Source organism: Oscarella lobularis, chromosome 7 (genome assembly GCF_947507565.1).
Source record: "Oscarella lobularis chromosome 7, ooOscLobu1.1, whole genome shotgun sequence".
NCBI classification, from domain to species: Eukaryota; Metazoa; Porifera; class Homoscleromorpha; order Homosclerophorida; family Oscarellidae; genus Oscarella; species Oscarella lobularis.
The window spans coordinates 2,968,201-2,983,119 of record NC_089181.1 but is presented as its reverse complement, the minus strand read 5'-3'; the positions used below and the strand labels follow the sequence as shown (position 1 = coordinate 2,983,119).

The following is a 14,919-nucleotide window of genomic DNA, read 5'->3' as shown; positions in this document are numbered from 1 at the left end:
TGTAGGTCCCAGACTGACTGAGACGTCCCCCCCCCCCCCCCCCCCCCCCCATTTTCTAAAATCGTGCTATGAATCTCAATCATAGTCGTCATCTTCATCAGCTTCTGATGGTCGAGGTGGAAGAACTATTTGCGGAATTTGACTAAAAAAGCGCTTTTTTTTTCACACAGTCACCACAGCATCGTCTTTCATTTCACCTGACGGGAACAGTCGATGCCGCACTCGACGAACCCTGCGCGCTCTCGCTACGTTGCAGCATTTTAGACGTTTTTCTACGAGGCGTCCCTTCCTCCTTCGCTGCACCTTCGTCCCCGACCTTCTTTCTAAACGTCGCGGATACATGAGATCACTCGCCTCAATTGTTCAATTTTCTCGTCTTACCTTGACTTCCGTTTGCGCTCGGCTTTAGCAATGCCGTCTCCTAGCTCAGCTTCGCTGCCGCGTTTAACGTCTGGCACAGCCTTAGCCAAATCGACCAAGAAATCGAACTGCTTGTTCGACTCAATGCACCACTTTCTGTAAGCAATAGCGTTAGCGCACACTTGCGCGTTTTTTCTCTCTAATTTCTCGTACAGATGCTGGGCTGTCAGTGTTCGAGCGCTGCGTTGCTCGGCTACGTCGCTTGCCTTGCTCAATAGAGATTGTAGGAAAATTTCCAGAGCGCGAGCTGATGATGAGTAACTACGCTATGCCAAGCTGAATTTGTGCGTACTTACAAATGATGACGGGAACTACTGACGCTACTTTTCCTATTTCTTCGTCCGTTTGCATTATCTTCTTGATTCGGGCCTGCGCGTTCCCCAAGGGAGACCCTTCTCGTGTATAGACGGATAGAGACAAACAGGCTTACTGTAGGAAATCGCGCAGAATATTTCTTTCTTTTTGGTGGCATACCCAAAGCCGAAAATGAGCGTCGAGGTTAGTCGATCATTAATCGATTTTGTTATCCGGGCATGTCACGCAATAAAGAAACGAAGTGTGTAAATCTGTTTTAGAGATTTATATTTTAAAATTATTGCTACAGTTAGGTGCAGAACTCTGTTGTGTATCAGAAAACTGCATTCAAGAATATCCCGACGGTGTTTCAAGTGCAACCACCAACAATTGATGAGCACTCTTGTGCCTATATAATGTAGACTTGAACACTGGATCTTCACTTACCTGGCGCGGGGGCTACGGTGATCAACAAGGCCGTGCCTCCAGGTCGAGGCCCCTCCATTGCACTTCGGTTGGGCTGAAGCCTGCGATTTCCTCGCTGTAGGAAACTCGAGCGCGTAATTTTTGTTAGGGGGAGATTTGCGTGCGCGCAGTCTCCCATAAATAAATTTCCAAAGAAAGATCTGTGAATAGGGAAATAAGAAGCGTGATCTCGAGCGGATCTGTGAGACTGCGGTTAGCTGCAGTCCACGAGAGAAACTCGGAGAAAGATCCCGGTGAACTAAAAAAGGCCATGCTTATCAGTAGCCCCGTTCCCTGCCCGCATATAATTGTGAGCTACAGTGCAGTACTGTACCTCTCATCGGTTTTTTGTCTAGCGCGCTAGCCAGACTAAATGGCAGCACCGCGCTACGTGATTGCCCTTGTAGGGGCAGCTTTCTGCCTCATACTCTTCCTCAATAGAGAAAGAACGAGCGAAGTAGACGAATGGATGCGCGTCCGCAATTGTCAGCACCTAGATTCTCCCATAAAAGCGGCAGGCACGAACCAAACGAGATTCCAGCAATGTTGTTCTCCTAGCGACTATCCTAGGAATCCACACCGTCGAAGAACTCTCAAAAATCGACGTTTCAATGACCTGCGAAATAGCACCTCAGCACTGCACGGCGATAACGGAAGAAAAAGCAGCGGCCCTAGAATGGCTCGCTTTTCGCACCTGGCTCGAACAGAACGCCTTCGATTCGAACGACTTTCTGTCTCGCAGTCTGACGAGTCCAGAAGCGGTGATGCAAGCGAAAGACGACGGCGTCGGATTCGATCGCGAAGCGATGACGTCGCTGCGACAGAAAATCGTTCGCGATCGCCTTGCGACGCCGCCAATCGACGATATGAAGACGAGAAGAAGTGTCTGGTCATCGGTGGTCGAAGGGACGCTCTCACTCGCCTCGAAACGTATGTTTCCTATCGCCTCCCCCCATGGGTTATTAATTAATTAGAAGACTCTTCTCTCTTTGTGTTTAGTCGTTCAAGCGGCTTTTATAGTTCTTATCTGTGTTGCTGCAGGCGGTAAATGGGAGTTTGGGCATGGGGTCTTCTGATGGGCTGTTTTTCTTTAGGGGCTATGTTTTTTTGTTTTGTTTTTCATCGTTTTCGTCGTGGTCTTTTCGGCGCCTTATTCGCCTTTTTTCGTCGTATTGTCAACGAAAGACGATCTGCTGGGGGAACGAGTGGAAGTCAGATTCCAAATTATATTTGGTGGCTGGCTCACTCAAGTTCGATCGAGTGGACGAGCAAAGATCCTCTAATAGCTGGCCAGACACTCACCTTTAGGATAAAGGTAAAAGAGGGAAATCTCTCGGTGTAAGGTCTCCCTACGTATGGTTCAATAGATTCATAAGCGCTTTGGTGGTTTCAATAATCCCGTTCCGGATGTGAAAGTGAAAGATCCAGACGGAGACGACCACGTGACGGTTATTAGCAACGCAGATGACGACGAAAAGACAACGTTGGTGAAGTTTACGACAAGAAAATCGGGAAAGTACGCGATTTCGGTTCAAGTCGGCGAATGTCACGTCGACGGTAGTCCGTTTGAAAAAACCGTCCTATCAGGCGACGTCTGCATGTCCAAATCGCACATTGACAAACAGGAGAAAAGGATGGTGGTAGCAAGCGGCATTTGTCAAACGGTGATGATCGTCTTGAGAGACCAATATGGAAATTTGTGTAGCAGAGACGCCTTTCTGCACGAACAGGGGCTTCGTATTCACGTCGCCGAGGTCAGACGACTCTCGTTGTCCGTATACTTAGAATTCTCTTTGGTGTTTAGCCGGACAGCGTCGATGAGGAAGCCGTTGTTCAGTCGGTTAAGTCCCAAGTGCGTCCAGGCTACTTTAGAGTGACGTTTACTTTGCCGAACGAAGGATACTTCGAGGCGAGGATGACGTATTTTGATCAGCACATAATTGACGCTGATCTGGGCATTCTCTGTGTCAGCCGTAAGACGAAGGCACACAGCCTTTTGTTTCTCTTCTCAATTTTCTTTTACTTTGGTAGCAACGTTGTATGAAACGGTAATGAAGAGCACGGACAAGGACAAGAGAAACTTTCAGTCCTACTTTGAAGCGAAGGTGTGCGACGTGGAAAAGCAGAGTTTGAAGCACAAAAAAGTCTACTGCTACATTTCGCCGAAAGTGAGCTATTGGGGTTAGACGCACGTGCCGCGTAGTCTAGACCATTTGCCGTAGCAAATAAGTATCAAGGAATTCAAGCTCTTCATATTTCCTAAGAAACTGCACACCTTTCGACTATGCCCGGGAACGAAAGTAAGAAGTCTAATTAAACGCATTAGGAATACAAAGTTTGACGACTTCCTTTTTCCTCCCTTAGTTTTTCTTTGGCTATCAAGGTCTGGAGAACAAACCCCGCGAAGACAGTCAGATGATGAAAGGCAGCGCAACTCCGCCTCTCGGTCTAATGAAGAAACTACGAAATCGCTTGGGCAGGGCATCGAGAGCTGCATCAGTCGAAGAGGACTTTGAAATACTAGGGGAGACGTGCGTGGGAGATCGAAGGATGTCAGCTACGGACGTCGACGTGTTCTCTGGCGGCGGCGGCTCTCAGCGCGATCAAATGTTCACACTTGACGACGGATATCAGAAAGTGACGCTCTTGTCAAGACATCGAGACGAATTAGGCGCTCTGTTTATTCATTTTCTCTCGCAGAAAATGGGTAAGAGTAGCATGGTCTGCTTTCAGCCAAATCAACGTCGACGCCTCTCTCTTTCAATTCCAGGTGGTTCAAGAAATTTTCGCGATAAGCAGGACTTCTTTCAGAGAGAGCTCATAAAGCACCACAAGGATCACTCGAGAAAGAGCATTCAGATTGACTTGAACAGACGCAAGATCCTATCTCACGTTTGAATAGATCTTTTCCACATGCGCCCTGAAACGCTTTTTCTCTTCTTAGGCAATGGAAGTGCTAGGGAGGTTTCACGTGAAAGATTGGTGCAAGGCATGGTCAGTTTCATTTGAAAACGAACGAGGTACATTACCTTAGGTATATGAAGGCCGTCCTCACCAGACTCTAAAGGCGTTGATTGGGGCGGTCTTGGACGAGAACTTTTCGTTCTTCTCTTCGACGCTCTCCTGGACCCATCGGAGGATCTCTTTCAACGATTCAAAAAGGACGATCCTCAGGCATTGGTACTTTATCTTCCTTACGTCTCTTTCTATGCGTGTAGCGTCGTTTTTTTAGCTTCATCCAAGTTACGGTGCGAATAACCGGCTGAAGGATTTTGAATTTGCTGGTCGTCTCGTTGGGAAGTGTCTCTATGAAACGGCTCAGGGCAATCCGAGATACGTCAAAGCCCGTTTCAGTCGATCCTTTCTCGCTCAACTAGTTGGTCTTCGCGTCACGGGCAAAGTGAAATCGTTTTTCTTTTTACCATCATCTTTGAATTCTGTTTTTGTAGCATTTTGAAAGTGACGATCCGGAGTTTTACGTCGCAAAAATCAAATACATCAAGGAGAACGACGTGGACGATTTGGAGCTCGTGTTTGCTGAGGACCTATACGTCGACGGGAATCTCAAAGTTTGTCGAATTCGTTGCTGCGCGCGTATTCGTCGATGTTTTTGTGCGCAGACCTTTCCTCTCAAGCCGAATGGCGAAGACATTATGGTGACGAATGCAAACAAACTGGAGTACTTGGACCTCATGACCCAATTTCGATTGGTTGATCAAGTGCGAAGTCAAATCGAGGCGTTCGTAAAGGGTCTGGTGGAAAAATTTATATACTTAGTCAATGAAACAATTTGAGGTTTCTTCCTTCAGGTTTAAGTGAAATTGTTCCCATTGATTTGTTGAGCGTCTTTGACGAAAATGAATTGGAGGTTAATTATAATTAAGAAATGAACGTTTTTGTCATTTTATTCAATGACCAAGATGTGTTTAGCTTCTAATGTGTGGCGCTAGCAAGTACAACGTGAAAGATCTTCGGAAATACAGTAAAGTGGAAGGCTTCTGGATGTCGTCGAATGTGAGTCACGTTGTCTCGTTGGCTAATCCAAACGGCCTCACGCTCTCTTAGGTTACTACGTGGTTTTGGTCTGCTGTGAGCAGTTTCACTCAGGAGGAGATGGCGCAGTTGTTGCAGTTCACCACAGGATCGTCTCAGATTCCTCCTGGAGGATTCTCGGAATTGTCGCCAAAGTTTACGGTGACCCACTCGTCGGCACGCATCAACGGACTGCCGACAGCACATACTTGGTTGGTAAAAAAAATTAGTAAACGCGAGGGGAACGATGACGATTCTTTTGACTTTTCTTTCTTTTCTAGTTTTAATCAGATATGTTTGCCTGATTACGAATCGTATGAACAGCTTCAATCCTCGCTTTTATTGGCCATAAATGAAGGATCATTTGGTTTTGAAATGATCTGATCAATAGTTTTTAGAACTTTTTTTTGTAGCATTTTTTGATTAGTGCACAGAAGCTTTTTCTTGTCCAGGCGAGAAAACATTTATTTTCGGATTATATTGTGCGCAAAATTAGAAGCCGAATTATAAATCCTACTGTAGTGCCGCCCACTTTGCTGAACAACGCAGGCGCGCATGTTCTGAGTCATGGTTTTTTTTAGGTCGTCACCGGCTCGTGATTCGGAACCTAGTCATAGCCGCTGTCTTCAGCAAGCGTTCCCAGTGACTAGACCGCAGCGCAACGATGACGACAACCTTTCCGAACCTCTACGCGGAGACGCGCCTCATTGCCGGCCATCCCACCCAACTCGTCGCCTCGTGGGATCTCTCGTCGTCGTCGTCGCCGCCATCTCCAGCGCGTCCCTACGTCGTCGTCATACCGGGAAACCCGGGAATCATCAGCCTCTACAAACCGTTTCTCGATCGCTTGTCGAAACGAGCGAAAGACAAAGCGAACGTCGTCTCCATGTCCTACTGCAGTCAAGATCCGAACGATTTGACGAGCGATCAGAAGAAAGTGCAGACGAAAAGTGCGAGCGACATGAAAGAGCAAATCGAACACAAACTCGCCGTCATGGATCGCCTGATCCCCGCCGGTGCCGACGTAACGATAATAGCCCATTCTTTAGGCTGCTACATGACGCTTCAGCTACTCAATAGCGATCGCTTGGAAAAGTATCGAGTGCGTAACGTCGCCTTTCTCTGTCCCGTCATTGGTCAAATGCACGAGTCGCAAACCGGCCAATGGTTCGGTCCCATGGTGAAAAATCATCCCTATTTGGCACGTGCTCTCATCTACGGATTCACTTCCATTCCTCGATTCTTGCTCTGGCGTATGGTCAGCTCGAAATTGGAGGAAATATTTCATCCGCCCGAGTCGCATCGCGGCTACATGTTTGACGCAATCGTGACGTTTCTCAAGGCCGGTCGACGGGGAATTGTGAATGCAATGACGCTCGGCGAAGAGGCGATCGATCTTCTGCGCGGCTATCACGTCGACGATCTCCTACGACACAAGGATCGCGTTGTCGTCTTCTACACGCGGTCCGATCACTGGGTACCCAAGGGAATGTACGAGAATATTCTCGAAGAGTATCCCGACATGAAGATTTGTGCCGTGAAGTGTGCTCACGCCTTTAATCTGCACTATTCTGAGGAAATGGTTGAGAAACTGGACGAATTTTTGGCAGACGCCATTGAGGAAAATGAGTAGGTAAATCGCTAGTTGTACTGTAACATATATCTTATGTATTATATTTATGATTGCTGTTTTGGTGATTACCTATAAAAAGATGTTTATGACGTCATCATGACGTGACCAATTTCTGTATAGGGCAAAATATCCTTTGTTAGGTAACAAAGACAGAAGAGCTATTGGATACACACACAATGAGCCTTCCCGTCATCACTGATAGTACTGCTAATCCTTTCATTTGCGAAGGGCTTCTACATTATTGTCATGGCGCTCGGCGGACTTGGCGTCTGCGCAACTGGCGTCTCTATCGAAACGGTCTGCTCGTTAATGAAATACCGGACAGCGGTTTGTTCAAAGCCGTCGTCATGCTTGACGAAAATTCGTCTCTGCTTAGAAAAGGATTTGAACGGCGAATCTGTAACGACGTCTTTCCGTCGGAAATATCCGAAAACGAACGTTTTTGTCTAATCACCGGCAAAGGCAACTATTATTTCTTTGCTAATTCTGCAACGACATGTCAGCAGTGGCAAGACTGCTTGAAGCAGGTACTCGAAGCCATCAGGGGCGAAGAACTACTGTACTACCAGTGGCCCGGTGATAACTCCGCCAGCAGTGGAATGCCTTTCTCGGAAAAAGAAGTCCAGCCTGTTAGTAATAAATTTGATCAAGGAGACAGCCCCACCGACGTACGGCTGCAATTGTCTCAGGAAAGGGAAAGGAATTTCCTCGCGTCACTCGGACATCGCATTCGACAGAGCCTCTGGTGTTGCAACTGACTGAGAGACCGTACAGTAGAACAACATGAGTTATTTATAAGTTATTGACTGTCATTCGATCACCAGCCACATAAACAAAGGCGTGCGCATGCACACAGTTAAACCAGACGAAGACTTGGACGCGATAGAATGCGCTCCTACTGCACAGTCGTCGTAGCTCTTGTGCTACTCCAAGGCACGCACTGGCGTTTGTCGCGCGCACAGAGCGACTTTCGCTTGCGGGTGGTGCTGGCTTGTGATCGTAATCTAGTCTTGTCGACAGGTCTTCTTGCGGACCACGATCATGATCACGCTCAAGGGAATTCTCATTGTCCGCCGATGAGCAATGGAATATGTGCGGAGACTTGTACAGAGTCGTCTTGCCCAGAGTCTCAAATCTGTTGTGCTACTGGGTGCGGTGGCACGGCGTGCGTGGTGCCTGGTACGGAAGTACTGTAATTACCATTGCCGATACATGTATAAGATCTCGTCGTCGTCGTCGTAGTCTGTCATTATAACGGAACCGTTTATCCTCACGGCAGCAAGTTTGTGGGTCTCGACGGCTGTACGGAGTGGTAAGTGACCGAAATATGCCAAAGCAAAAAGAAATATTGATGCTCGCGTGCAGTTCGTGCGACAGTGGCGATGTAGTATGTCCTACAGATTCGTACTGTTCTTCCATAGGTGAGAAATCAGAGCACTGACCATTGGCTATTGTAAATTTTTGAAGGTTGTGTAACGACGAATGGAGCTTTTGTTGGTCCTGAGGGCCACTGGCAACAACGGGAGTGCACTCCCTGCACCTGTAGTTGCGAAGGTCTACACAACAAGTGTCAATTTGCCTGTGCTGTTGCTACGTGTGCACTTCCAAACTGTGCATTTTTCCAAGATCTTATTCACCTTGACGATGGCTGTTGTCCTCATTGTCGTATTTCAGGAGGAAAATTGGCTGGATTTATTGTTGGGTTGACAATTGGAATTGCTGTCATCGTTGTCGTCATTATTATTGTGGTTAGCTATGATACGTTTTCTGAATTGTTATATAATTTTGGTATAGATTGCAAAATGCTGTAAAGGACCAAGTGGAAAAGAGGTATAGAACATTAATTAATTTCTGTTACAAATTTACCTAATTAACCTAAATGTTTAGAGTGACATTCCTTTCCAAGTACAGAAAAACTGACGCTGGTTATGTAGTTCACCGTAGTCTTGCGCAAAGAATATGACGTCACATTTAAACATAGCAGATAGCGTGCGTTAAACGTGACCTCTTGCGCATTGACCTCGTGCTGCAGCAGAGCAAGCCAGCGTGCATGGAAACTGAGCCATTCCAAGCTTCGTTGCCGTCCGACAACGACGACGCTCACAACGAAGAACCCGTCTCGACGACGGAAGACGATCTGTACCGCGGAGCCGAAGACATAGCCGACGACATGACTCGCGACGTCATCAACGACGCCGTGACCGAAGCGACCAAGTCCCAAATGCTCGAAGAGCGAAAGCCGCACGAGAAAGCGGAGGAAAAAGAAGAAGAAAGTAAGCGTTCGCGCGAACTCCCTACGCCATCTTGAAACTGGTGTGACGGCACACGCAATGAGATCTTCGACCGCAGCTGTGCTGTAACACGTCAGATCATCAACGAATCACGTTTTATTTTTAGGCGTCATCTCACCTGTCGACAACGACGCCGGCGGCGGCGGCGGCGGCGACGACGACGACGACGACGACGACGAAAGCTCGTCGGACTATCCGCCAGCGAGCGAATACCCGGCACTGAGATTCTTGAGTCCAAAGGGTGAGTTTGTGTAGTCGATCTTTGTAAGCAGTCTTTTGAATGGGTTCCTTATTTAGTTCTCTACGTTCTCTACTGGCGAAGTCCCAAGTTGACGGGCACCGTTTTTGCCGTCCTTCTGACGTTCGCTCTCGCATTGCTATGTTATACTGCTATTCAAGTCGTTTGTCTCGCTCTCCAATCGATTCTTGCCGTATCGCTTGGATGGCGATTGGTCGTCGCTCTGAAACAGGCTGTGCAAAAGGAACCGCAGACGAATCCGTTTCAGTATAGCAACAGATAGGTGAAAAGAGGTCTGAAGGATTGTTCTTTTGCAGGTCTTACGTGAACGCCGACATTGCTTCTTTGGTCTCTGACAGTCAGGTGAGATGAGAGAGATGAAGGCTATGTGAGCAAGTTGGGGATATCCTGTCTCTTTCTTCCTTGCAGGTGGTGTGTTTTGCTCGGCAGACTCGTGAGCTGTTGATTAACGAAGCTAAATGTCTTGTTCGCTTTCTCGCTGTCGATAATTTTGTGGAATCGATCAAGTTTGGAATTGCTGTGGCGATTATCAAGGCAGTTGTTGGCTGCTGTAGCACTTTGACCCTTTTCATTGTTGGTGAGTAGTCTGCATATGGTATATAATAACACTAATGATTTTTTTCAGGCATTTTAGCGTTTTTCACTCTTCCAAAATTGTACGAGAAAAATCAGGTACGTTGTATTCTTGTATTGTTTACAGTTTCTATGATCTGTTGTTATACTAAAGGCTAAAGTCGATGAAATGGCAGCCAAAGGAAAACAGCAGTTGTGCGTTTTGCAAAACAAGTATGCTTTCTTAATCGCATTGCTCTAATTGCGTCACACCAGTTTGTCTCTCCAGAATAATGGCTCGACTTCCCTTCTTCAAGAAAAAAGTTCAGTAGAATTTAAAACCTGTTGCTGCTTGTTTTCTGTTCTCAGTGTAGTAACGCGTCATGAAACGCATTCCATGAAGTCTTCTTCTAGTTGATTCCGGTGGGGCGTGCCCGTTTCAAAAAGTACCGACATTCGGGAAACCCGCACGCTGTGCGCATTGCGCAGGCGTCTTACCCCAATCTGTCCCCCCGTTCGTGTCCTCGCGTCGTTCTCGTTCTCCTCGTCTACCGGCCCGCGATGGTGGAGCCGTCGTCTCCCGATTCGTCCGAAGGGGCGAAGCGACTCACGTTCCAGTGCGGTCTCGTTCGCGAACAAGTCGAACTCCGCACGATGGACATGGAAACGCTCTTCGACCAGGCTCTTCACTTTCTCGAACGACACGTACGTCGAAACAGGGGGAAAGCAAAAAATATGGGGGGGTTGGTCTCTTCCTCTCCCCGCGTTCGCGCGCGCTCGAAAAAAAAAACGCGAAACTCGCGAACGATTCGCGTTCGACGACCAAACGATCGCCTTAGAATCGACCGAAAGCGCTATTTCTCTAGTATAGCGAAAAGAAAGTCGTCTTGGCACACAGGCGCTTGCGCGTGTGACGCGAAACGCATCGTTTCCTCTTATTGACCTCCGCCCCCTCTCTTTCTCGGGGTTTTTCCTTCGCGCGCGAGCGACAACGGGCAAAGGGCTAAAGGGAACCCCCCCGCGAACGACGCGTTTTCTTTTCGATAACCCTTCTTTCATTTCTTTTTCTTTCTCTCTCTCTCGCGCGCGCGCGCGCAGTACTTGGAGCACATCAATCAGTATCTCGATCTGCACAATCACATACTACTCATGCGTCACCGGGGCGATGCGATCGAAGGCGAGACTGTCGAACGTCTCGCCGACGTCTCGGATCTTCGGTCGGGTGACGTCATCGAGATCGTACTTTCCTGTGAGGACGTCCCCTTAGCTGATTACGAATGTTAATATTTACGCGTCTGTTTCCGCACTTGAAAGCGTTCACACGGGAGAGCAGCAACATCCTACCGCACATTCTGAGCGTTCACACGTACAAATCGCCGGCGTTTTGCGACTTTTGCGGCGAATTTCTCTGGGGTCTCATCCGACAGGGATTGAAATGTCACGGTGAGATGATCTATGCTATAGAATCAACACATCTAGAATGGCGACGTTTATTTTTTATTGATCTTAATGAATTATTATTATTATTATTATGTTTCCTCTGTTAGGATGCGGTGGGAATTATCATAAGAGATGCGCGTACAAGATTCCCAATAACTGTTCGCGTCAACGAGAGAAGAAATTGCGTCGGCTGTCGATTGCGTCGAGTTCGTCGACGATCCTGTCTTCTCATTCTTCTCTTCAGGAGATCATTTCCATGCCGCACAGTTCGCCGCAGCTGAAGCAAGGCGGAATGTATACGTGCCGTCCGATTGTGATTGATTTGGCGTTGAGAGAGGCGGGCAAAGGCAAAGTAGCCGTTCCTCACTGTTTTGCCATACATACGTACAAGACGCTGACGTTGTGCATGTTGTGCAAGAAATTGGTGAGTCTAATACGCCAACAGCAGAGGTTCCGCTCTAAACTTCTTTTTGACCTTCTCTCTTTCTGTAGCTATGGGGAGCAATAAGACAAGGAAAGCAGTGTCGAGACTGCAAGTACAACGTGCACGAAAAGTGTGAACGTTATGTGCCGCGCGATTGTGAAGCTCCATACATTCGTCGCATAACAGAAGGCACAGAAGGCAAGATCCCCCGTGTTACATAATCAAAAGTAGACAATGTTTATTTTTTAGATCCAGACGGCATGCCGAATCCGAGCTACGGAGAAAGCAAGTCGACCGTTCGTGACCAGCCCAGCGACAGCGACGAGGAAGAGCACACGCCGACGCCGAGTCAAAACGGCGGGGATCACGTCGGCAGCGACGCGTCGTCGGAAACGGGACCCGAAACGGACCGGGAGTCGGTGGCGTCGATTGCGCCCGTTCAACTGACGAACGCGCCCAACATTCCGCTGATACGATTATTTCAGTCCGTTCGAAATACGAAACGATATGCGGCGAAAGTGCTGAAAGAGGGATACATGACTCACTTCACAAAGGCCGATACAAAGGTGACTCGGAAAAAGAAACGTTGACCGGTCTCTGATTTCTTTTACGTTTAGAGAAAAAGCCACTGGTGGAGACTGACGACGAAAAGTCTTTGCCTTTATAAGAAGAACGACGGTCCGAAGCTCATGGTACGTGTGCTCCGGCTATCCCTATTGCCCTATCTCGTTTCTATTTCTAGGAGATACCGCTGCGAGAAATACTGAGCGTCGATTTTGCTGGCGCTGCTCAAGCCGAGAGGCAGCCTCCCAATTGGACGCCGCATTGTTTTACGATACGCATGGCTTGCGCGTTGATTTATTGCGGCGAGAACAGCGGCGGAAACAGTCCCGTTCAAGTGGCGTCTTCTCCCAACGAAGCTGGTTTGTGGTGCGAGGCGATTAACAATGCAATTGTGCCGCTGAAGGAGGCACAGGCGAAGGAAGTCAAGAACGGTTAATTTTAATAGTGACGAAAATTCAAAATCGTTCGATGAGGCATTCTTTGTTTTCTAGCTAAGGCTCCGTCTTCGGAGGCGAAAATAGATGACAAAGTGGACGGAGCAGAAAAGGAGAAACCTAAACCTGTACGTTCACAGCGGGGGGTTTCTCATTGTGTTTGTTTTTCTTGAGCGCGACGCGTCCTTGTTTTTTGTTTTATCAGAAAGTCGGCGAGCTGTATCAGATCTACAGTGACGAGGTCCTTGGATCTGGCCAATTTGGAACTGTGTACGCAGGTGAGGCTAAAAGAGCTAAATTTAGTCCTTCCTTCCTCATTGATGTATTCTCCAGGAGTACATCGTTTGTCTGGCAACGAAGTGGCAGTGAAAGTCATCGACAAAGCTCGCTTTCCTACGAAACAAGAAACGGCGTTGAAAAACGAAGCAGCTATTCTTAAGGTCGGTTGCGACGATGCTTTTTGTTTACGCGCTCTCGAGTCGCTTTACTTGGCAGAACGTGACCCACCCGGGAATCGTCATATTAGCGGACATGTTTGAGACACCTGACAAGGCAATTGGACACAGTGACTAGAGGGAGATTAATTTTACCTTTATACATTTTTAAGGTCTTCGTTGTGATGGAAAAGATGAGAAACGACATGCTGGAGATGATACTGAACAGTCAAAAAGGGCGACTCTCTGAACGGGTCACCAAATTCTTGATTGCTCAGGTAAGCAATAGTCGTTTGTCCACGCCGAAGTTGATCCAACGTTTCTCGATTCTAGATTGTCAGCGCATTGAAGTATCTGCACAGCAAGAACATTGTTCATTGCGACCTGAAGCCGGAAAACGTTCTGCTTGCGAGTGAATCGGACATGCCGCAGGTAATAAGCGACAGTCAATTTTACGCTGTTTTATAGGTTTCCTCTTTTTTTTTCAGGTCAAGATCTGTGATTTTGGCTTTGCGCGCATTATCCACGATCATTCGTTCAGGAATTCCGTCGTGGGAACGCCGGCCTATTTAGGTACGCGCTCTTGTGCTCTTGGATCTTTGATCGAGTCATCCTTGTCGTCGTTTCTTAGCGCCTGAAGTCCTTACGAACAAGCCTTACAACCGGTCCCTTGATATGTGGGCTGTTGGAGTTATTATCTACGTCAGGTGATTTTTTTCATTCTCTCTCGATTCCTAACTCTAACCTTTTCTCACTCGCAGTTTGAGCGGCACGTTCCCGTTCAACGAGGACGAAGAAATTTCCGATCAAATTCAAAATGCTGCTTTCATGTTTCCACCTAATCCTTGGGCCGGGATATCGAGAGAAGGTTCGCCGCTTGTGACGTTTTCTCGTCCCATTAGAATCTCTTTTTCTTTACGCAGCAATCGATCTGGTGAAACGGCTGCTGCGTGTCGAGCAGAGACGACGGTTCAACGTGGCAAGATGCATGCATCACCTCTGGTTTCAGGTGGGAAGTTTTCCGCTTAAAGTCGAGTGCGTTCTACTCGCGTCTGTAGACTCGTCAGGGTTGGGAGGATCTGCACAATCTCGAAATGCAAGTGGGAGTTCGATACTTGACCGAACCAGAAGAGGAAGCGTATTGGACGTCGAACAACAGCGGCAGCGTTGACAATACAGAAAAACTGCCCAAAGGTGACTAGACTACTCTTCAATTTGGATGGTAAATTGTTTGACGCTCGAATTTTATCAGTAAGTGCCGAAGAGGCTCAGAGGAAGAAGAGACAGGAGAAAATGGAGGGGATGAAAGCCTTTGCAACGATAGACGGTGTGCCGACGCCGCCGCGTGCTGAGTGCAATGACCGGCATGCTGCTGAAATTGAGAGGCGTCTCTCTCAGTTGGGCTTTCCTGTTACTCCCATCTAAGGTCTGCGGGAGCTGGACTGGTGTCTAGATAAGGCGTTTCTGTGTTCTTTCTTTTAGAGGTACAGTATTTTTAGATTTTTAGCGTTCATTTCTTATCAGTACACATTGACTTATATTGTGAATAGATCAATTCTTATAGTATAAGCAAATTTCTGGTTTTGATGGTAGGAAACGACGAAGGAAACAAGAAAAAGTGCGTTTTACTTTTTTGAGCTTCGTGAACAAGTATTTAAATCAATTCAATTGCTCGCT

At 47.5% G+C, this 14,919-nt stretch overlaps 5 protein-coding genes and 1 non-coding gene across 6 annotated transcripts; 5 read left to right on the top strand and 1 right to left on the bottom strand.

Annotated features, from left to right (window-relative positions):
* Positions 1–40: 40 nt before the first annotated feature.
* Positions 41–947, bottom strand: LOC136189182 (dr1-associated corepressor-like). Its single transcript, XM_065977063.1, has 6 exons — positions 851–947; positions 717–789; positions 574–667; positions 382–516; positions 198–323; positions 41–142 (listed from the first exon to the last, which is right to left on the bottom strand). The coding sequence occupies exons 1-6, from the start codon at positions 890–892 to the stop codon at positions 76–78; spliced, it is 537 nt and encodes a 178-aa protein (XP_065833135.1). The 5' UTR covers positions 893–947; the 3' UTR covers positions 41–75.
* Positions 948–1,153: 206 nt separating this feature from the next.
* On the top strand, positions 1,154–1,317 carry LOC136189709 (U1 spliceosomal RNA). The gene has a single exon (XR_010670433.1). It is a non-coding gene; the product is annotated as a U1 spliceosomal RNA (small nuclear RNA).
* Positions 1,318–1,549: 232 nt separating this feature from the next.
* Positions 1,550–5,742, top strand: LOC136189587 (apoptosis-resistant E3 ubiquitin protein ligase 1-like). The gene is made up of 19 exons (XM_065977595.1): positions 1,550–1,697; positions 1,750–2,109; positions 2,179–2,223; positions 2,274–2,494; positions 2,547–2,933; positions 2,984–3,152; positions 3,211–3,347; positions 3,402–3,479; positions 3,544–3,886; positions 3,950–4,071; positions 4,124–4,199; positions 4,247–4,359; positions 4,412–4,579; positions 4,629–4,748; positions 4,800–4,929; positions 4,989–5,047; positions 5,110–5,193; positions 5,245–5,423; positions 5,493–5,742. The coding sequence occupies exons 1-19, from the start codon at positions 1,553–1,555 to the stop codon at positions 5,593–5,595; spliced, it is 3,039 nt and encodes a 1,012-aa protein (XP_065833667.1). The 5' UTR covers positions 1,550–1,552; the 3' UTR covers positions 5,596–5,742.
* A 28-nt stretch (positions 5,743–5,770) lies between these two features.
* Positions 5,771–6,953, top strand: LOC136189589 (lipid droplet-associated hydrolase-like). Its single transcript, XM_065977597.1, has one exon. The coding sequence runs from the start codon at positions 5,876–5,878 to the stop codon at positions 6,842–6,844; it is 969 nt and encodes a 322-aa protein (XP_065833669.1). The 5' UTR covers positions 5,771–5,875; the 3' UTR covers positions 6,845–6,953.
* A 722-nt stretch (positions 6,954–7,675) lies between these two features.
* LOC136189590 (reticulon-1-A-like) lies at positions 7,676–10,364 on the top strand. Its single transcript, XM_065977598.1, has 14 exons — positions 7,676–7,777; positions 7,865–8,023; positions 8,087–8,156; positions 8,210–8,265; positions 8,312–8,592; positions 8,639–8,674; positions 8,732–9,117; positions 9,242–9,376; positions 9,433–9,640; positions 9,691–9,736; positions 9,803–9,971; positions 10,020–10,066; positions 10,122–10,180; positions 10,236–10,364. The coding sequence occupies exons 7-14, from the start codon at positions 8,895–8,897 to the stop codon at positions 10,276–10,278; spliced, it is 930 nt and encodes a 309-aa protein (XP_065833670.1). The 5' UTR covers positions 7,676–7,777; positions 7,865–8,023; positions 8,087–8,156; positions 8,210–8,265; positions 8,312–8,592; positions 8,639–8,674; positions 8,732–8,894; the 3' UTR covers positions 10,279–10,364.
* A 75-nt stretch (positions 10,365–10,439) lies between these two features.
* Positions 10,440–14,816, top strand: LOC136189588 (serine/threonine-protein kinase D2-like). Its single transcript, XM_065977596.1, has 20 exons — positions 10,440–10,651; positions 11,045–11,195; positions 11,261–11,389; positions 11,494–11,810; positions 11,879–12,008; positions 12,060–12,376; positions 12,428–12,502; positions 12,553–12,805; positions 12,866–12,936; positions 13,014–13,086; positions 13,142–13,248; positions 13,304–13,360; positions 13,416–13,520; positions 13,576–13,674; positions 13,731–13,815; positions 13,874–13,949; positions 14,004–14,110; positions 14,166–14,251; positions 14,301–14,436; positions 14,495–14,816. The coding sequence occupies exons 1-20, from the start codon at positions 10,508–10,510 to the stop codon at positions 14,665–14,667; spliced, it is 2,691 nt and encodes an 896-aa protein (XP_065833668.1). The 5' UTR covers positions 10,440–10,507; the 3' UTR covers positions 14,668–14,816.
* The last annotated feature ends 103 nt before the right edge of the window (positions 14,817–14,919 follow it).

Excerpts from the sequence above, each read along its gene's own strand:
- LOC136189588 (XM_065977596.1), top strand. The coding sequence starts at position 10,508 with ATGGTGGAGCCGTCGTCTCCCGATTCGTCCGAAGGGGCGAAGCGACTC. Across the intron at positions 12,806-12,865 it reads GGCGAAGGAAGTCAAGAACG|CTAAGGCTCCGTCTTCGGAG; the intron begins GTTAATTTTAAT and ends TTTGTTTTCTAG. Across the intron at positions 12,937-13,013 it reads AAAAGGAGAAACCTAAACCT|AAAGTCGGCGAGCTGTATCA; the intron begins GTACGTTCACAG and ends TTGTTTTATCAG.
- LOC136189182 (XM_065977063.1), bottom strand. The coding sequence starts at position 892 with ATGCCACCAAAAAGAAAGAAATATTCTGCGCGATTTCCTACA. Across the intron at positions 517-573 it reads ACACTGACAGCCCAGCATCT|AAAGTGGTGCATTGAGTCGA; the intron begins GTACGAGAAATT and ends TATTGCTTACAG. Across the intron at positions 324-381 it reads GAGCGCAAACGGAAGTCAAG|AAAGAAGGTCGGGGACGAAG; the intron begins GTAAGACGAGAA and ends CGCGACGTTTAG.
- LOC136189587 (XM_065977595.1), top strand. The coding sequence starts at position 1,553 with ATGGCAGCACCGCGCTACGTGATTGCCCTTGTAGGGGCAGCTTTCTGC. Across the intron at positions 2,110-2,178 it reads GCTCTCACTCGCCTCGAAAC|TCGTTCAAGCGGCTTTTATA; the intron begins GTATGTTTCCTA and ends CTTTGTGTTTAG. Across the intron at positions 4,749-4,799 it reads ACGTCGACGGGAATCTCAAA|ACCTTTCCTCTCAAGCCGAA; the intron begins GTTTGTCGAATT and ends TTTTGTGCGCAG.
- LOC136189589 (XM_065977597.1), top strand. The coding sequence starts at position 5,876 with ATGACGACAACCTTTCCGAACCTCTACGCGGAGACGCGCCTCATTGCC.
- LOC136189590 (XM_065977598.1), top strand. The coding sequence starts at position 8,895 with ATGGAAACTGAGCCATTCCAAGCTTCGTTGCCGTCCGACAACGACGAC. Across the intron at positions 9,377-9,432 it reads GAGATTCTTGAGTCCAAAGG|TTCTCTACGTTCTCTACTGG; the intron begins GTGAGTTTGTGT and ends TTCCTTATTTAG. Across the intron at positions 9,737-9,802 it reads CTTTGGTCTCTGACAGTCAG|GTGGTGTGTTTTGCTCGGCA; the intron begins GTGAGATGAGAG and ends TCTTCCTTGCAG.